The 22,083-nt window shown below is 38.5% G+C and overlaps 1 protein-coding gene across 1 annotated transcript in view; it reads right to left on the reverse strand.

Moving 5' to 3' along the window:
* Positions 1 to 22,083, reverse strand: part of NPR2 (natriuretic peptide receptor 2) — a 2,072,492-nt gene that overhangs the window by 572,809 nt on the left and 1,477,600 nt on the right. Inside the window, exon 12 of the mRNA XM_044078984.1 lies at positions 18,295 to 18,366. Within this exon, the coding sequence (XP_043934919.1) occupies positions 18,295 to 18,366 (72 nt within the window). The remainder of the gene's footprint in view (positions 1 to 18,294; positions 18,367 to 22,083) is intronic.

Here is a 22,083-nt window from a genome sequence, read left to right on the forward strand (position 1 = left end):
GTGTGGTTTAAGTTAGAGGGGGTTAGTTGATTTGCTAGGGATTGGATTGTTTCAGTGAAAAAGTTATTAAAGGCACTAGGCTAGCTGTGGTCTCTGGGGAACTATGTGTGTAGTTCGTCGGGGTTGGGGTAGTGGAATGACCTGGACGAAGTAGTTGATTTAAGCCTGCCCAGAACGTTTGAGGGTTGTTGTGGTGTTTTTGTAGAAGATTTTGGTAGAAGCTTTTTTTATCCAGTAAAATAGATTTTTTTTTTATCATTCCTGAGTTGACGATATTTTAGATGATCAAGTGGGGCTTTGGTTGTTCTCCAGCTGGCCCAGGCTCTGTTTCTAGTTTTGATTTTAGCTTTGGTATCTTTTGTGAGCCATGGTGCTGTATGTGATCTAGTTTTTATTGTACGTGCTGGAGCATGGGAATCAAGGATACTTAGGAATTTAGTGTTAAAGTGATCTATGGCCTCCTCTAATGTTAGAGTTTTTAGTTTTGACCAGTCAGCTGCTTTTAATTTGTTTTGGAATATAGCAGAGTCAAAGTTTTTCCTGTTTCTAACTGTTTTATATTTGGGCTGGTGAGGGTATACTGCCTTATGTTTTATGATATAGGTTAGACAATGGTCGCCAAGGTCATCAGGGAGAGTACCAGCTGTGTACAGTTGGGGTTGGTTATTAACTAGGATCCAGTCTACGGTAATTTCCCTGTTGGCTGGTTTGTTTATCCTAGTTGGAGAGGTTATGGTCTATTTAAACCCAGATAATTTTATAGGGATGAGGGGGGATCGGAGGAGCAGGAGTGCCAGTCAGTGTTAAAGTCACCAAGAACTATGGTTTCTTGGGGATAGGTAGTGGATAACCAGTAAAGGATATCTTCTAGGGTATTTAGGTTGTTGCCTGGTGGAATGCATGCACATACAATGTTCAAGTGCTTGTTTTGGTTGATCTGTAGCTTGGTTAGGAGGAGTTCCATGTTATTGAAATGGGGAGGTTGAATGGTGTCTCTATTAATGGTTAGAGTATTTATGTAAAGGAATTAAACAAGAGAAATAGCCCAAAAACAAATAAACAAAACGATGGCAGGAGGAACCAACCAAAAAATGAAATATACTGGAATCCAAACAAATAGCGTACAAAGCTTTTAATCACCGCTTTCATCAACAGACTTCCTCAGAATACATTCATTCAAAAAAACAATGCCCTTAAATACATGTTAAAAACCAATTACCAAAGTGTTAACAAGTCATTTACTAATTAAAAAAATACAATAATAACCAAGTTATTTTAAAAAGAAGGACAAGTCATGATGTATATATATATATATATATGAAAGGTTGGACACTAAGGAGGGAGAAAAGGACCTGTACCGATTGGCTAGACAGAGGGACCGAGCTAGGAAAGATGTGTAGCAGGTAAAGGTAATAAAGGATAATGAGGGAAACATACTCACAAGCGAGGAGAGTGTGTTGAGGAGATGGAAAGAGTACTTTGAGGGGTTGATGAATGAAGAGAATGAGAGCGAGAGAAGGTTGGATGATGTAGGGATAGTGAATCATGATGTGCAGTGGATTAGCAAGGTAGAAGTAAGGATAGCTATGAAGAGAATGAAGAATGGAAAGGCTGTTGGCCCAAATGACATACCTGTGGAAGCATGGAGGTGTTTAGGTGAAATGGCAGTGGAGTTTTTAACCAGATTGTTTAATGAAATCTTGGAAAGTGAGAGGATGCCTGAGGAATGGAGAAAAAGTGTTTTGGTACCGCTTTTTTTAAGAATAAGGGTGATGTGCAGAGCTGTAGCAACTACATAGGGATTACAGTGATCAGTCACAGCATGAAGTTATGGGAAAGAGTAGTGGAAGCAAGGTTAAGAAGGGACGTGATGATTAGTGATCAGCAGTATGGTTTCATGCCAGGAAAGAGCACTACAAATGCGATCTTTGCTCTGAGAGTGTTGATGGAGAAGTGCAGAGAATGTCAGAAGGAGTTGCATTGTGTTTTTGTAGACTTAGAGAAAGCATATGACAGGGTGCCTAGAGAGGAGTTGTGGTATTGTATGAGGAAGTCAGGAGTGTCAGAGAAGTATGTAAGAGCGGTACAGGATATGTACAAAGGTAGTATGACTGCGGTGAGGTCTGCGGTGGGAGTGATTGATGTGTTTAACGTGGAGGTGGGGTTACATCAAGGATCAGCTCTGAGCCCTTTCTTATTTGCAATGGTGATGGACAGGTTGACAGACGAGATCAGACAGGAGTCCCCATGGACTATGATGTTTGCAGATGACATTGTGATCTGTAGTGAGAGTAGGGAACAGGTGGAGGAGACCGTGGAGAGATGAAGATATGCTCTAGAGAGAAGAGGAATGAAGGTCAGCAGGACTAAGACAGAATATATGTGTGTGAATGAGAGGGAGGATAGAGGAATGGTGAGGATGCAAGGAGTAGAAGTGGCGAAGGTGGATGGGTTTAAATACTTGGGGTCGGTAGTTCAGAGTAACAATGAGTGTGGAAGAGAGGTGAAGAAGAGAGTACAGGCAGGATGCAGTGGGTGGAGAAGAGTGTCAAGAGTGATTTGTGACAGACGGGTACCTGTAAGACTGAAAGGGAAGGTCTACAAGAGGGTAGTGAGACCAGCTATGTTATATGTATTGGAGACAGTGGCATTGATAAAAAGGCAGGAGTTTGAGCTGGATGTGGCAGAATTAAAGATGTTAAGATTTGCACTGGGTGTGATGAGGTTGGACAGGATTAGGAATAAGTATATTAGAGGGTCAGCCCAGGTTGGAAGGTTTGGAGACAAAGCCAGAGAGGCACAATTATGTTGGTTTGGACATGTGCTGAGGAGGGATACTATTGGGAAAAAGATGCTAAGGATGCAGCTACCAAGTAACAGGAAAAGAGGAAGGCCTAAGATAAGCTTTATGGATGTGTTGAGAGAGGACATGCAGGTGGTTGGTGTGACAGAGCAAGATGCAGAGGACAGGAAGAAATGGAAACAGGTGATCTGCTGTGGCGACCCCTAATGGGAACAGCCAAAAGATGGTGATAGGATATATATATCTATATATATACATATATATATATATGTGTGTGTGTGTATTATATATATATATATATATATATATATATATATATATATATATATATATCTATATATATATATATATATATATATATATATATAGATATTTACACATACACAGAAATATACACACACACACACACACACACACACACACACACACACACACACACACACACACACACACACACACAAAATGTACGGGATCATAAAGATAACAGGACAGGATAGCACAACGTGCAGTATGTGCAGAGACTGCGTCTTTATTGTGGAGGAGAAACAAGACTCTGCTTCTAATGAAAAGAAGAAGACCAAGGAGATGCTATAACAGAAATGTTTCCAGAGGGCACATACAATAATATGGAGAGAAAGTAGTATCCTGTATGACTGGATAATAAGAATTCTAGTGCTAGTTTATAAGAATGAGGGGGCATTCAAAACTGTCAGCTGTAATTACAAAGGTGTCATGCTGCTGTCATACTGCATGAAAGTGTTGTAGGGAGTGAGTGATAAATTAATATGCAAAGGAGTAGAAAAATAAATTTGAGAGATGAGCAGTGTGGAGACAGAGCTGGATACAACATAATCATCTCTCAATTTCTAAGATAAAGAAATCTGGATACAGTCAAAAATAATTGCTGACAAAGGACCAAAATCAGGAACAGATTTTAAATATTGTTCTTGTGTACTGATTATGTTGCTAGAATAACAGGTTGGTGCATTAACATGCATTTCTGAAGGAAATGAATAGAGGCTAACTATCATTGTAAAATTTAGCTATTTGCATTTTGATAACGAGTGCTGATACTAAATCTTTGCCGGAACTTTTAATTAACTCCATAGGTTATTTTGAAGAGGCCTGGGGTTTTATGTTTAATCACTGTAATACAGAAAGTTTGCTTATAAATAAAAACATTAAAAGCTATCTAAATAGATTTTTAACTGGGACAAACCACACATTAATTATCTTGGGGTTATTATTAAGTCTACACTAAAGGATTTGAAATCATTAAATGATAATACCTTAACAGATACTGTTACCAAGTTAACTACTAATAGGAATAAATGTGTTTTTTTTCTCAATGGAAGATAGACTCACTTTGATTAAAAGATACTTTTGCCAAAAAATAAGTTTTTTATATGCAGTCATTAATTGTTATCCCCTCTAAAAATGCTTACGAAACTAAACTGTATTCTTCTTAACTGTCTATGGTTGATTAATAAACCAAGAATATCCTTTGACTGGCACATACAAAGTTTGCAATAAGGTAGAATAGGTTTCCCAAATATTGAATTATATTGCAAATCAATAATTCTTAATATAATATCTTTAAGATTGAATAATACATATCAGTCTAATTGGAAATATATTCATGACATATTATTTATTAATAATGGATATGTTGTGGATCCTTATTCTGAATTTGGAATTACTAAATTTTATTGGATTTTGAAAGATTTATGCATGAATGAAAAGAAAAACTTCATTTCTTCCCCTTTTACAGAGCACATTCTTATTACTTTTAAAAGCTTTATGAATTCTAATTATAGAGTTGAATAATTGCTATTTTTATTATTCCCTATACCTAGTACTAGTGGATGTTTAGAGACTTTTTATATAAGCAAAATCTTACAGCTTAAATATACTGATTTAATCTTTTGGCATCAATTCTTAATTGGTAATAAAATACATACTGTGGGTTATCCTATTGCAATACATTGTTTTGAGAAAAGTAAATGATTAAACATATAATGTTGTAAAAAATATGTTAGAAATAAAATAAAAATTAAAAAAATTAAAATCTCTATGGATTTTCAAACAAAACATATACCAAAGATTCTACAGTTTCTCTTACAAATCAATAATAACTTCAGTAATAATAAATCTTATGTATCATTACTTTATAAAATTATACAGATAGAATTAATTTCTTCTTATTCATCATTTTGGAGCTACTCATCAGAAATTAATGATAATGTTTTTCTGATAAAGATAAAAGTTTAATTCTAAAATATGTGGGAAAATCTACATCTTCTCTTTATTGGAAAATGTATACTTTGAAATATCTCCATAGAGTTTTTTAACCCCATATAAAGTCGCATTAATATATAAATTTGAAAAAGTTAATTGTTGGAGATGTAATGAAGACTCCAATGTAGATTAGCTTCATATGATAATAGAGTGTAAAATGGCAACACCTTTTTGGACTGAATTTAGAAATTTTGCTCAAGCTTTGTGGTCAGATAACTGTATCATAACTATTTGATCTCATTTAATGTTCTATTTCCAGATTCTGTTCCTAAATTACAAATGCCTCATCTTAGGTCTTTTTAAGCCATAATAAGGAAAGTAGTCACAAAAAACTGGAAATGTAAAACTGCTCTGTCTTTCATGGAATTCATTTGTTTGGCTAAAAATGTAAAAAGAAAATGTCAACTATAAAACTGAGAACATTGAATATTACTCATCATTATAGGTCTTGATTAAAATTAAGTGATTTAATAGATAAATAATAATGGCTCAATTTATTGTACTGAATTTTTGTTACGGACTCCTGTAAACTGTTATGTTTTGTTATATTTTTCTTTGTACGTTTGGTTTAAAAAAATAATAAAAATGTTTAAAAAATATTAAAAACCAATCATGAGCACAAGGTTGTTGCAACAGTCTACATATTTTAACATATTGTTATATAAAACATTTATTTTTAATGTAGACAGCCAAAATTTAGCCAAAATTTAATTAAAAAAAACACTTGCATCAGAAGTATTTTCTTAGACCACAACAAGCATTTAATGGACCCAAGAGGAAAAGTCAATAATCAGAGCATACTGATATTATTAAAATAAGAACTTATGTACTCACCATAATGTTCCATGCTTGTGTCCATAATCTTGCCTTCAGTCTTGCTGGTTGCATTCAGAACCGAGCATCGGTTCTGACTCGGCCTAATACTAAAGCTCGAGAGCTTCCACTGGCTCAAGGCTATACCCTATCCCATTATGCTTAGGGAAGATAACCCAGATCATGTTTGCAAAATAATAACACATTGGAATTTTATATACCAAAAATTCCACAGCTAATAGCTATTAGCCTATGCCTCAAGAGGCAGAAGGGAAGCAGAGAACTCACTTTGCAGCCAATAACAATTTTGTCTCGATCCTCCAGGAGCGAAGGTTGGGGAAAGGAGGGTGGGACGCAAGAATGAAGGCGAAATTATGGAAAACAAACATGGAATGTTATGGTGAGTACATAACTTCTTAATGTTATGTTGTCCTGTCTCACCTTCATTCTTACTGATTGGGATAATGTCCCTAGCACCTTCTTTCTTGAGTAGCTCAAGGAAATAAATTCTTCAGAATAGTGAAACCAAAGGAAGCCCTATTCCAGGAAGCCATGTCTACTTTTTAATGAGTGATAAAGGTATGGGGGTTTGACCTATGTGGCTGCAGCACAGATTGAATCCATTGGTATTCTGGCCTGAAAGGAGGTTGAAGTTGACATGGCTCTTGTTGAGTGGCCTCTAATCTTTTCTGGCAGTTTTCTATGTTGAGAATTATATGCTTGAGTAGTGTCAATAAGTCATTTTGACAAGGTGATTTTTGATATTGGAGCACCTTTTCTGTTATCTCAGAAGGAAATGAATAACTGGTCAGATTTTCTAATTTCCTTTGTTCTATGCTAATAGAAGTGTAACTGTCTGTGTACATCCAACTGGTGTAGGGGATATTCAGCCTTGTTGTCATAGTTTGGAAAGAAAACAGGCAGGTCAATAGACTGATTTAAATTGGTTTCAGAACATACCTTGGGAAGAATCAAAGGATTTGTTCTAAGAGATACTCTGTCTTTATGATAAACTAAGTAGGGAGGGTGTATGGACAGAGCTTGAAGTTCTGAAACCCTCCTAACTGAAGTAATGGCTACCAGAAAGGCTGTTTTCCAGGTTAGAAATTTTAGTTGGCTAGAGGAAGCTGGTTTGTATGATGGGAGAATCAGAGTAGTCAGCACCAAATTAAGATCCCAAGGAGGTGGTGGTTCTCTTAGTGGAGGCCTTAGTAAAAATATACCTCTCAGGAAGGCTTTGCACAATCTATGAGACATTATTTTTGATCCCATGTCTCCTATGTGGTAGTTAGATATGGTGGCTAACTGTACTCATATGGTAGCTGCTGTGCCTTCATTTAAAATTTCTGCTAAGAACTCTAAAATTGTACTTACAGGGGCTGTGAAGGGATCTCTGATTTTTGGAAGCCCAGCAAGAAAATATTTCCACTTGCTAGCATAATGCTCTCTAGCTGTTGTCTTATGAGCTGAAACTAGAATATGCTGTCAGTTTGAGGGTCTGGATAGAGGGATGGAGCATCTCTGACTGATGAGTCAGAAGATCTGGTACCAGGTCCGGAATCCATGGCTCTTCTTGGAGATAGGGCCATAGGAAAGGAAACCAGATCTGACGAGGCCAGTATGAAGTGATGAGTATTAACCTGCAACTCAATGCTATGGCTTTCTGTAAAGTTTTGGGGATTAAGAGGAATGGGGGAAAGGCATAAATGAGTCCCAGGGGCCAATCGTAAATGAGTGCATCTCTTTGTGACTCCCCAACCGGGGGAATTAGGGCAAGGTAGCTGCTGCATTTGGTATTCAGGGACATGGCAAACAGGTTGCAGCAAGGCTGGCCCCACTTGCAAAAAATGTGGTTCATAATTTCCTGTTTTAGGGACCACTCATGAGGCATTAGAATTGCTCTGCTCAATTTGTCCGCTATCACATTGGATTTCCCCAGAATATGAGTTGCAATCAGGAAGCATTGAGAAGAGACTGCCCACTTCCATGCTCTTTGAGCATCTCGGCACAGAGGTAGGATCTGGTTCTGCCTTGTTTGTTGATATACCACACCACTGACATATTGTCTGTCTGTACTGCAGTCATGCCCAGTGGAAGAGAGTTCTCGAATGCCTGCAATAGCAGAAGCACCACTCTCATCTCTGGGACATTGATGTGCAAGTGGTACTTGTGTTCCTGCCAAGTTCCTTGGATGGTCTTTCTCAAATAATGCCCCCCACCACCCTATCTGGGAAGCTTCCATGGTCATTGTGGCTACTGGCTGAGGGAGAGTGAATGACCTGCCTAGAGTTATCTGCATGGAATGAAGCCACCAATGTAGGCCTTTCTTGCAGGAGTCTGTAATGAAGATCTTGTGGGACATGGGTAACTCCTGCATGGACCACTGAGTGAAGAGGAGCTATTGTAGGACTCTGATATGTAGACGTGTCAGAGGTACTAATGTTATAGCAGCTGCCATAGAGCCCAAGACCTTTAGAACCAACCTTGCCTGTATTGTCTTTTTTGAGAGCAAGATGGACACTTGTTGCCACAGTGTCTGTTCCCTGTCATGAGACAATTTTGCTACCATGTCTACTGTGTTTAAGTCTGCTCCTATAAACGTATTATGCTGTGATGGCAACAAGGCAGATTTTTCTAAATTTATGGTAATGCCCAGTTCCAAGCAAAGGTGAATGGTGGTGTCTCTTGCATTGGTTAGTAGATGCTCGGTGGTGGTGGTCATGAGCCAGTGGTTTAAGTATGGAAACACCCAGAATCCTAGATGCCTCAAGTGAGCCGTGACTACTGCCATGCATTTGGTAAACACCCTGGGGGCTACAGTGAGACCAAAGGGCAGAGCTTGGAATTGTAAAATGATTGGCTCCCAACTGGAAGCTTAGATGTCACCTAGATTGCCTGTCTATTTATATATGGTAGTATGTATCCTGAAGATCAAATGAGCACATCCAATTGTCTTTTCTCTGAAAGAGAAGTATAGACTGCAGTGTCACCATCCAGAACTTTGATTTTTTTACAGACTTGTTCAGCGTGCTGAGATCCAAGATGGGTCTTCAGTCCCCTGTTTTTTTGGAACTAATAAGAACCTTGAGTAAGTTCTGGATCTGGTTTGGTCTGCGGAAGCTTCTTGGATGACTCTTTTTCTTAGCAACTTTTGCATCTCTAGAGTTGCTTGATCCCTTTGACAGGGTGGAATGTTTGGGACTGATCTTGTTTTTGGGGATGGAGTGGAGAAGGGTATGTTGTATCCCCTGTATATTATTGACTGTACAAATTTGTCCTGAGTGATATTTAGCCTAGCTTTTGGATACAGTGATAGTCTGCCCCCGAATGCCTCCAGAGGTGGACAGGCGGGCTCCTTTCAGGAGTGCTGGAAGGGTCTGCCAGAGAACGTATCTCTGTCAACCTGATTTTGTGGACCTCCCGCTGCGAGGTTCATGTCTTCCATTGTTATTTCCCCCTCTGCCCCTGGGATAAGATTCACCACGTGCATTTGGCGAAGCTCTTTGTGATTTGCGGAACCATATTTTTCTGCCCTTTTGGCCTTTGGGATACGGCCTGGTAGGAAGGGAAAATGTAGTCCCACGGCAGACACAGTTTTTCCTTCTTGTTCGCACCTGGTCAGAGTCTCTTTAACCTTGGGCCCGAACAAGGACAGGCCATCAAAAGAGGCATTAGTGAAGGAAGACTTGAAGGGCTCAGCAAACCCGCAAAGGCGCATCCAGGAATACCTCCTCAGAACAATTCCTGTACCAGCTGCCCTACTCACACCATCGGCTGCATAAGAAATGAGCCGCATAGAAGAGTTGACTACTGAATTTAAGGTAGAAAGCTGTGCAGTCAACTTGTCTGGAACCCCACCAGCTGTGGAACCTTGGAGGGTATCTTCTAGCTCCTTTAGGAGATCCCTCTGAAGTCTGGTAAAATGGCTCAAATATTTCAGCGATCCGAGTGTAAAAGCCGCTGATGAAAAAATGTCCATTTCTCATACCTGTCCATCATTCAAGACTCCTTATTCGGTGGATGGACAGAAGAAGAAGTCTCAGCTAAATCCTTTCTGGTGTCTGCCGCCACACCATAGCATCTACTGGGACACATTTGGTTAAAAATTCTTTGTCTGATGGAGCCATTATAAATTTGTTGGGCCTCCTTGGTACAGGTTCCATGGATTCTGGAGTGTCCCATGCCTTTCGACTAATAACACTGAGGAGCTGGTCGAAGGGTGGAGACACCCAAGAGGAAGAGGATTGAGAACGAAATGCCTCCAGATATACAGACTCATCTTCAGAAGGGGTGAGGGTCTTCCAGCCACCTCTCTGCTTCAGGATCTCTAGGATTTCTGAGAAGGAGACATCCTCAGAGGGTGACCGTGAGGACCCTTCTGAATCACCCAAGTCCATATCTGAAGTGACAGACTCCTCAGGGGAGTCTAGATGTTTCCTCTTACAAGTTATCTTCTGAGGGACCTCTCAAGAGGGATCCTCTGGAGAGGTTTCAGAAGAGATGTCCTGAGGCATTGGTTCTTTATGCCTGGGCAGGAGGGATGGTAAAGAGGCAGATACTGGCACTTTTGGGGGAAGAGTGCTTGGATCCAAGAGTGGAGCCATCGAGGGTGACAGCACACTCCTCATTACCTCGAAGGCACCACAACCTGGGTCCAAGGAAACCTCCAGCTCCAAAGAGCCAGGAAACTCCTCTCGCACCAAGGACGTGGGCTCTGAGGCAGATGTAGGTGCTGAGCTCACCTGTGCTGATGCCCTGAGAGGTAGATTCGGATCTGACAGGGGTCCGATCCAGCTCTCCTCCCTGTACTCAACAGGGGACTGTCGGCTCCCAGACCCTTCGACCAAAGATGGTACCGAAGAGGTCAGAGCAGACATCAGGACCAAAAACCCTGGGGTGAGTCTTGGACCCAATGGTTCCACCACAAAAAACATCCAAGCACTCCGCCTCTGAAATCACTCGGGTCAGAGGAGGAATAGTAGACAGGGCAGAACCAAAAGTCGGTTCCAATTCCTTTTGGGCTAGACTCAAAAGGATCTTGGCTAGAGCCAGAGTCCAAAGCAACCTCTTGACCACCCACTCCATGTCGTCATCCAAAAGAATCCTGGATGATTGAGAGGACGGGGCCAAGGATTTTATACTGTCACCCACAGACTATAAGATGGGTGACTGGGGGACTGAGAAGACTGGCTCCAAGGTTGGGGACCGACTCCGTAAATTACTCCTAGGCTGTTCCGACAAAACTGATGGAACCAAAGGAGCAGTCTTTTTGGACCCAAAAGCCTTCAGGTCTGAAGTCATACCCTTCAATGGCTTTTTAGCTGGTTCAAAAGCAGGAGGCAAAGAAGAAGCTCTTTTAGTAGACTTGTCCAATTTTGGCAACTGGGATGATTTTGAGGAGGTCTGGTTCCCTTGTAGACCCTCAGCAAATGGAAGCAATCCTGCAATCATCAGCTTGTTTCTACATTCCTGCAGTACCCTAGAACTGAACCCATGACAGACAGAAAATGAGTGTACTGCACCTAAACAGTAGACACAACTAGTGTGCCCATCGGTTAAGGACATTTTCTGAGCACAGGAGTCACACTTTTTGAAGCCTGATTGTTTCACTTCTTTGCCTTCATTGGACAACATTAATTAACAACAAAGAACACTGCCCAGTAACTAGGTAAGAAATAGAAATAAAAATACTAGCAAAAGCTATCAAGCTGTCAAACACCACAATAAGACAAAAAAGTAATTATATAACTTCTACTCTACTTTTTTTTTTAACACTCAAGCAGGGGAGAGAAAAGGGCTAGAGGAGAGGTCTCTAACTAAAACAACGATACCCTCTAGCCAGAGGATACAGCTCCAACTTAAATGACAAAACTTCTTAGGAAGGGGTAGAAAGAAGGAAAGAGTTGCCCTCTAATTTAAATGGACAGAAGGAGAAGAAAGACAAACCCTCTAACTAAAACGGGTTCATTAAAGTTTTAAAGATTTTAAGTTTTTAAAGTTTTAAAGTTTAAAAGTTTAAAAGATGGGACAACAAACACAACAAGCAAGAAAAATTTAGGAATTCACCACAGTGAAACCTAAAAATACTGTCAATTAGCAACACACAATATATATATACAAATTATTTCAAAATAAATGAATAATATCCAAAAACGTATTTCACTTAGCCTGAGCCTAGTTAGAAACACCCAATCTAGTTTAGCAGCAAATGAGATCGGGGTTATCTTTCCTAAGCATGATAGGATATGGTAAAGCCTTGAGCCAGTGGAAGCTCTCAAGCATTAGTATTATGCCGATTCGGAACCGATGCTTGGTTCTGAACCCAACCAGCAAGAATGAAGGTGAGATAGAACAACATAACATTTGATGTTTCAGGAATAAAGGCTCCTTTTCCAGTCACTCAAGATACGAGTGTAGAAAATCAGAAATGTATATATATTATATTGCTGAAAGCTTGGAAAAAAGAATAACAAGTAGTTTCTTTGTTGTTTATGAGATGGCTGCTAAGAAGGTAAGAAGTAAAAAATGGATACTGATACAAGCAAAACTTCAGATCTGTTGATGAACAAAATAGTAGTAAAGATCTCTGATGACAATGAAATTGAAAAATGTTCAGATGCAGTTATCCGTATTTTACTGTACAGTGACATTGCATATTAAATTTAATATTTTTTTGAAGACTGAATATTGAAGAAAGAAAAGTATTGCAAAATTTTATACACAGACTGCCATGCTGTCCTTGTGATGAAAGAGAGTAGTAGTGAGGGACAATTCCTGAAGTTCCTTGAAAAGTTTAAAACAATTGTACATAACCTGGTTAAACTGGCAAATAAAGCTCCATGAAATAATTTTTATTGACAGGGATGCCAGAACAAGAAGATCAGAACTCTGTTGAATATATGAAAGAAAAGTTTACTGCTTGGAACTTTTTTGGTGAAAATAATTATTCTGAAAATATTTATCAATCTCATTCATCTGAAAAGGACATGACTCTTGGGTGCCCTAGAATTACTGTGATTCAATTTGAAGAATCATTTTTAAAAAAGCAGATATTGGCTCATCTTTGGCAGCAAATGAGCAATTAAAAAGCATGATTGGGTTCTGGATGCTATCAAAGACTATTATTCAAAACAGTTAAACAACAAACCATCTTATCCTGCTCTCGTTAAAGTATTTCTTCCTGTTGAAGTGAGACTGTCTATGGATCCAGTGCAAACCATTGTCAGAGTTCATTGTTTTAAACTTTGAAATGACAGCTAATCATCTGAGGTTTTCCTGCTTTAAAGGTGGGTGTTCAACAAACCCAAGATTTTCAATATGGGAAGGACCTTCAATAGCAGACAGCTTTTCTTTTTGTGTGAGCAGATACAATGGTAAGTCTAACTAATGACAGAGAATTGATGGCACGCTTAGTATTTGTAAATGTTTAGTTAACTTTGAATACGGAATACTTCTCCTCCAGCTGGTCACACTTGAAGTGATTGAGAAATGTATGTTCATAAAAAAAGTCACATATTGTGGGATTATACCTAGAAAAGTACCTTACAGCATTGATGATATAGCAAAGACAGCAATCTGTAGACTGTACAGACATCATAAATAGTGAGTAAAGTCCCTTTTATGGGAAAGCCTTAGATATTCTCCAAAAGAGATTTTACACAAAGAAGTGTTATATGGGGGCTCAAAGGTTATAGATATATCTGTTGAGAGGTCTTGCTTGGTTTAGGTGGATCCATAAATCTTACAGTAAAGCACTCAAAATGGTGTCAAGGGAACCCAGCTATTCATGCTGATAATTATATTCAGCCAACAGAAAAGGGAGAACCTAATGCTTTAATGTGATGTATGCTAATGGGATTGATAAGGGCAATAAAAATGGCAATTAATATACTTATAGATTTTTATTTGAATCATAAGATATAATTGTTTTGATGTAGACTATATTGTAAATAGTTTTAGCTTTTTTGTGTGTGTTGCTGGGTATATTGGGAAAAGGATGCTAAGGATGGAGCTGCCAGGTAAGAGGAAAAGAGGAAGGCTTATGATTAGGTTTATGGATGTGGTGCGAGGGGATATGCAGGTGGTTGGTGTGACAGAGCAAGATGCAGAGGACAGGAAGAAATGGAGACAGGTGATCTGCAATGGTGACCTTTAATGGGAACAGCAGAAAGAAAAAGAAGAATCCTCCTTTGTCTAATGGTGGGTTTCTTTGACTGAAATTTAGTTATTTAAATGTAATAAAAGTTGCATGTTAGGCTAGAATATGTGCTCATTTATAGTTTTAGTTTTGTTGAATGGAAATGAGTTTGAAATAAATTAATGCAGAGTGTAATTTGAGTGTTTCACAATGTACTTTTTCCTAGTACAGATGGGCCAACTTTTTTCAAATGAATGGAATGCCGACATGTTTCAATATGCTTACACTCAACAAAGAAAGTTACTATAACACAAGTCTTAAACTTAAAACAGTAGAAGTACATGACATGGACCAGTAGAGTAGAAACAGAATACGTGTACAAACCAAGGGCAATGAACTATAAAAAAGGACTATGTGATCAGAAAATGATGAGCTAAATTACATAAGATATTCATGTAAAAAAAGGGTGATTATTTTTTTTTTTTTGATTTGTCAATTATAGCTTTTCTTATTTCTAATCAAGACAATATGAAATATAAAACTACAGTCTCATTTGTTCATAGACCTAAGATATTAATTTATTGACTCTCTACTTCGACTTATATGTGTAAATTACTGAAGTTCTTTTGGTTCAACTAGAAAGAGATTTATCTGTGTAGTTTACCCAAAAAAAAGATATGCTTATTTTAAAACTGTCCATTTCACTCTTTTTGAAACAGCTTATAAAATATTGTTTACCGAAAACACATTTGATCATTAATGAAAAACAGCTGGCAATTGGTACCTGGTCAGTCATAATGATAAAACAACTGCCTTCCTCATTAGTGTATTGGCGATTGTCCCCACCTATCATGTGGAATACCAGGGTTTGATTTCCTGACAGGGAGCACATAGCTTTTTTACAGAGCAGTCAGTAACTCACCACCTATATAAAATCAAATTTGAGGGTCACATTTGGGGTCCATTGCTAGGCTTATAAGGGCCCTAGTGGTCATTATAGTAATAACCCACACCTGGGTGTGGGTACGCGATGGAATTTACCCACGGGTTTGGTCAGGCTGAACAAAGACAACATTACCCACACCCAGGCGTGGTTATTATTATACTATGACATTATTTAAGAAAATAATTACTTTTCTTAAATAATGGCATTGTATAACGCCTCTTGCTGCCCTTCCACAGCTGTCTGGTATCCACGGTAGTTCTTCTGATGTACGCGCATGCCTACACACAGTACATCAGGCTATGGCCAAAAGCAACGGAGAAAGCAAGATCTCCGTTGCTTATTTTAAAGCTGTCTCGCTATGTTAAACCCATTTAACATAGCGAACAGTAAAAGCAATGGAGATCTTGCTTTCTCCGCTGTTTTTTTTTCCTGTCTCACTATGTTAAATGGGTTTAACAGGAGATTTCATTTTAAAGCTGTCGCTATGTTAAACCCATTTAACATAGCTTAAACAGGTTTAAAAAAGCAACAGAGAAAGCAAGATCTCCGTTGCTTTTTACACATTGATTCGCTATGTTAAAGGCGTTTAACATAACGTGACAGCTTTAAAAAAAGCAACGAATATCTCCGCTGTTTTTTAGTCCTGTGTCGCTATGTTAAACTCTTTAACATAGCGAGACAGTGTTTTAAAAGAGACTTATACTAATGGAAAAAGTCCGGGCGACTGGACCTTTTCCATTAGTGTAAGTCGATTTACAATGTGCACGCTGGCCAATCAGCGTGCACGTTTTGGAATATTAATGGGGGGTCATGGTATAATAGCCTAGTATACACCTATGAACCTATGGTGGTATACAAAACCCTACAGCTTACTATTCAAACTTAATCTCTAATAGAAAACACTGCAAGACACGTAAGTGCAAATCTAGAATACCATGTGATGTGATTACTCAAATTCTAGTGTTCTGTGGTAAATATGACAAAAATAAAACATTTTCCATTATCACTGAGCATATCTGTTGGCCATCCATGACAGTATATAGAAAAATAACACTGAATGAGTAACATGCTCTTCAAATGTAGAACAGTGAGGAACATGGACTTTTTAAGAATTAAAATGAGGAACATTCCTCATAATGAGGCACACTTGAGAGGTATGACTAACAATAATAGGTTTTCTACCCACTATTTTTAGCTTTGCCCCTATTTCTTGAGCAAAGAGATTGAGAGCTGCGGAAGAGATGAAAATACACCTGTTCCTAGATATTACACAACTTCCATAATGTTCTAAGAGCTACACAAAAACACTGATGCAGTCCAGTCTTCTCCATTATTGTCTAACTTCCACCTATGAAAACAAAATTGTTCATTTTATTTAGATATGGTTTAAATAAACATTGCCAGATTAACCTCATATAATATACTGTTACTTGTAGTGTGATATAGCTTGCAATGCATTGTATTACTACAAATTAGGGCTTCCTAACTATTGATTGAACTATGGTTCTCTGAATGGCATTTACTCAACCTGAAGCGATTAGACTGTGCCTTTTCAGAATAACGACTGCAGGAACATTGAAACATAAAAGTTAAAAACAAGGTGGCACCAGAGCACTTATGTTCACATATATTATGATAAACTGACCCTGACAAGCTACTGGTTAATCTAGTGGTTAGAAACACAGGGCTGAACAAAGTATTTTATTTAATTATTTAGTTAGTTAGTTATTTGCATTTTATTCGATAAAATGGTAATCAATGTCCTGACGATTCCTTGATATGAGTTGGCACGGTGTTATTTATTTCTGTGCCACTAAGTTTATTCATTTATTTACTTACTTACTTACTTATGCCCATGTGGCACTGTATTTACTTGTTCAGTTATATTGCTGCATCTTGCTGTTCCTACCATTGCTATAGAGGATGTCCAATAACTTCTAGATGATTACTTGCTGCTTGACTAATAGTGCTTTGATCAAAAGTTAGATGTATATAAAAATATTCAGACAGATGTTTGACTGCATGTGTGTGTGTGAGTGTGTGTGTGTGCGTGTGTGTGTGTGTATATTAATGCATTCATTTACTTCTGGAATTGATTTATTATAACTACAGCTCTTGTGACTTAGTCCTTGTCCTATGTCTCTTGGCTTTTTTGGAAGAAATACTGGTTGGAATAAATTTGTTTGCATTTCTTGCAATTTAATATCCAGAAATATGAATGTCAGTATTTTAATTTCCAAATTCTAGTAACTAAATGTATAGTTTATCCTATTAAATAAGATCTGCTGGTTCCTCAGCTCAATTCACTAAAGGATTATTGTACTATAATGTATACATGGAGTACACTTAGAGATTGGCCAGTCTCCTTAAGTCAAATTCTGATTATCAAATGATTATTATTCCTGAGGTCACAGCATCCACTTTTCTGAGATTCATTAATGTTGAATGTTGCTGTATGAATGAGATGAGGTATACAGAGCTTCAACTGCCATGATAGCGTGATGCATACCTTCAATTTTTTTTTCTTTTCTTTTTTGGCAAAGTGCTATTCATTGTGGTCAAGACCATGTGGTCTTCTTGGAAACACTTTCTGGCTTCTTCTTCTTCTTTTCCTTTCAGCTTTTCCCTTTAAGGGTCACCACAGTGGAACAACGGTAAGCAGAATGATTGGCAGTGGAGTTTTTATGGTGTCGAGTTGTCAGCCCTGCACCCAACCATCCACAGAAGACACACACATGCACACACTCACACTTAGGGCCTATTTACAGTGTCCAGTCTACCTGCACCCAAGTCGTTCTTTTCGTTTCTGAGTATATAAAAATGTATTTACATGCAGAACTACATCCTTATATGAAGATTAACCAAACCCTTGGCCTCTATGCCTCTCTTTCCTCGTAAGAAATACAGTATATAAAACTGCATGACTACCATAATTTGAAGAAAGGAAAAGTTCCAGTCTGCCGAGAACCTTGGGGTGAAAGGCCTATACTGTTCCTGCTTTCAGTAAAACAATCATTTCCCCATTTGCATAACTGTACTTGAAGAATCTATATTCATTAAATATGTTAGGTGAACTGTGAGACAACCAATCAAACAGGAAGTATGATTTCTCTAAGTAAGACTGATCAGAGAGTCTACAGAAACAAAATGTAGGAAACAAACATGTTTGTTGTATAGCACCTTCCATTAACTCACTCACTCTGATTATTTGAAATTTAACTGAAATCAGCCGTTTAGATCAAGCATAATTGCAGGAGAAAATGCATCCTTCATGCTATTGTTTCATGGAAATCTTACCTTGATGATGTCATTAATTAGTGAATAGCGAAACATCCAGTCTAAGTTAATGCTGTCATTTTCTAAAACATCCTAAGGAAAGAAGAGAAATGTTAGAGAAATTGCAAAGGTTCATATTGGAAGCATGATTATTTTATAGTTGTCATTGCACAATATACTTGGAAATTTGAAAAGTGGAACTTTAGCATTTAATACTGTGATTATCAAAACTGTAAGTTAAATGGCTAGGACCTCACCTAGGTATAGATATACATTTACACATAACCATGCTAGCAGTACAAGTTTGAAGTCTTGATAATATGCCCATCTGTTTAAGTTAGCAACTCAAAGATGCCCCATTACATCTCCTTTGTTACCTTACCCCCACCCAAGACTTATGTTCCATTGAAGTATGTGGGAACTAATTCCACTTAATCACAACCCTTTCTATGAAGTACATCTTCCTTATATAAGTTCTAAACATGTTTACTTTAATTTATGAGTCATGTCTCATTTTATTTCCCTTAGATTTCCTTTTAAATTCTGTGCTATCAGTATGATATGCTATACATCCATTGACCTTTATCATGGTCCCACTTCTCTTGCTTTCCCTATGGTATATGCCTCAACCTTTCCATTCATCTAACCATTCTGGTTCTCATCTTTGTCCAGTCCCAACCACCCTGATGCAAATCTATATACAAGGCCTCCAGAAATGCATACAATAATCCAAGTGTCATTAGGTTACATGTGCACTGTTTACCTCACCTGTTTCATCCTTGCATCAGCCTCAGTTGGAACGCAGGCCTACCTTTCATCCACTTTTCTTTTACTGTTTTCCTGATGCTTCATCACAGTAGTGAATAAAAGTCTTTGGTTCTTTCCCTGTGTACCAGTGTAAGCCCACTAGTTCATATTGCACCCAGTGGCTACTACTCCCAAAGTAAAGAATCTTGTTCTCTGTCCCCGCAAGTTTCATTGAATGTACACAAGAAACACTGGAATAAAGAACTACACATTGCATAAAAAGATTTGTAAAGTCTAGGAAATCAGAAATGATGAAATCATTATTTGTTAGTTAGATTAGACCCAAACATGTGTATGGAATAACAATATGGAAACCTTATAAGAAAAGAAGCATGAGTAAACTGGAAATAGTACAGTGGAAATATACCAAGGGTAGCCATGAATGTGAAAATTTAGGTTATTATGAAAGATTGAAATATCTGAACTTATATGGTGTTCATACATATATTTAACTGGAGACCTTATTCAGGTATATAGGCCATTTAGATAAAACTACATCTGGGAATGTTTGGGGTTATAAAAAAGGAGTACAGAATCATTTCTAGTCTCCCACCAGGACACAAGCACTCTTCAGCGATTACATTCTGCTTGCTGAGCACACTCAAGCAAATCTGCAGTCTGCGGCTACCACTCCACCCATACAGTATAAGAAGGAATCAGTACTGCAAACTAAACAAGGATATACATTTTGAGCCTCAAGAGCAGGGTCAGTCCACTCAGGCATTCTACTTGTATGTTTTATGAGAGTGAAGCTATTACATTAGTAGTTCTCAGCTTGCTAATAAAACTGACTGTTGTAGCCTTGTGTCCCCCCCCCGCTAGTACAGAAATCCTAGCTGTCCAATAGACAGTATACATTTAATTCACATCCCTGTGACTAAATTAACCATCAAGCAGCCCTCTTAGTGCTTTCTGTCTTAGTTTGTCACTTGGAGGCCCACCTGTTTATTTGCATCTCTATACATTCCCCTTCATTGCTAATGTATCTCCCTACTCTAATCTGTGCACAAACTGGTTACTAATCAGCAAGTCAATGTGAAGACAGACTCCCAACCTTAATAAACTTTGCTGTCTCTTCTCTCCTTCACTTTACAGGTAGTTTGATATTACTTACCCCCTCTGAGGCCTTCACTGATAGATTTCCACTGATTGCCTCTCTGGTTTCTTTGCATTCCACCTGGTTTACACCCCTTGTGCTATCTCCCTCCCCAAATACAAAGTCTATATTAGAATCCTGCTGAGCATGGAGCCATCTTTAAATTTCTAGTCTCCCACCAGGACACAAGTGCTCTTCCACAATTACATTCTGCTTGCCGGTAAGCCATTAGACCTCAGGAATTTGTTTTAAAAGTGTTCAGATTTGTAAAGTAATACTTACTTTTTCTCTTGTCTTGGTTGGCTCTGCCCCACTCCGTTTGCCCGAGCTAATGCTCGGGCTCTCTCCGCTCCCCTGCCCTGCCCCCTATTCCCTCCTGCCCCCACTGCCTCTACATTTATAGTAATCACAGCCACACCCACAGCTCACCCTGACATCACCTCCACCAATTACAGCTCCTTAAGTCATATCACATTATATCACACCAACTTGCTCCACACAAAATACTCCCAATCACTCTCATTCCCACTAGGCATTTTTTACATCACCCACACTACTTGCCCATCCACATATAGTGCAACCCTATAATTCCTATTCAGACCCCCCCACCTAGAAACAACTTAAACTTTATAACCATGACTATCACGCAACTAAGTCTAAGACTAAGTCTGTCTTCTCATAATTCTTTACAACACCACAAGTTATCGCTCTAGCAATATCCCTAAACTTAGTAGCACAACACTGCATTATGCACTCTCGTATACAGACACCACACATTATAATAATATCTGCTCACAGTTATTCAAGAACTACATAACAGACCAATTCAGGACTAAACACATATGCTCTCATTCCTACTCCAAAAAAACACAATACTTTCTCGCACTCCTCACCAAACTCCAACATCTGTATAACCATTTTAACTCCAGGCTCACCATAAGTGGGGATATCCACCCCAACCCAGGCCCAAATCCATCCTGTCCAACTCAAACTGCTCCAACACAAATGTCAGAACATAACATCCCCACTTTCTTCATCCCTGGGCAAATCAACAACAGCAGCAAAACCAACCAACTTTTAATGCTAAATATTAATATTATAAGTATCAGAAATAAAATACCTGAACTCCAGGCCACAATAGCACACTACTCCCTAGAAATAATTGCTTTAACAGAAACCTGGCTAAATAAAAACATAGCTAGCTCAGAAGTTCTCCCTACCGGCTACAATATCATTAGACAAGACAGACCACTTTGTAAAGGGGGTGGAACTGCTTTACTGTACAAGTCAAACTTAACTGTCTGTCAATTACCAAACTCCTACCACTCCCCCAATAATTGGGACATACTTATCTCACAACTTCAACTTCACCCTAAAAAGGTCATCACCTGCAATCTATATTCCACTTGGTAATATACCTGCTAGCCTTGAAGACTTCTTATCTTGGTGTTCTTCCACATACTCACAAGAAACCCTTATTCTGGGGGACTTCAACCTAGACTGGTTCACCTGTATATCAGAACCAACAAGTAATCTAATAAATCTCCATGGCTACCAGCAGCTAGTCCAAATTCCAACTAGATGTGATAAAAAATCTAAAAGGGAATCCATCCTTGACTGGGTCCTAACTAACAACCCCACATTGTACCCTCATACAGGCAGTCTCCCAGACACCTTAAGTGACCACAACATAATATACTTTATATGTAGTAGAATAAGCATATGCAAAACCACTAACTATATATCCACGAGAAACACAAAAAATTCTCTCCTGAGGTCCTCAACACTTTACTCTGTAACTGTGACTGGACCTCCCTAAAACCCTCCCACTTGACCAGGCTGTAGCATATTTCAACAAAACATTTCTACAACACCTAGGCACTGTCGATCCATTGCGCAAAGTCAAG

Source organism: Protopterus annectens, chromosome 1.part1, assembly GCF_019279795.1.
Source record: "Protopterus annectens isolate FY-2018-M chromosome 1.part1, PAN1.0, whole genome shotgun sequence".
NCBI classification, from domain to species: Eukaryota; Metazoa; Chordata; order Ceratodontiformes; family Protopteridae; genus Protopterus; species Protopterus annectens.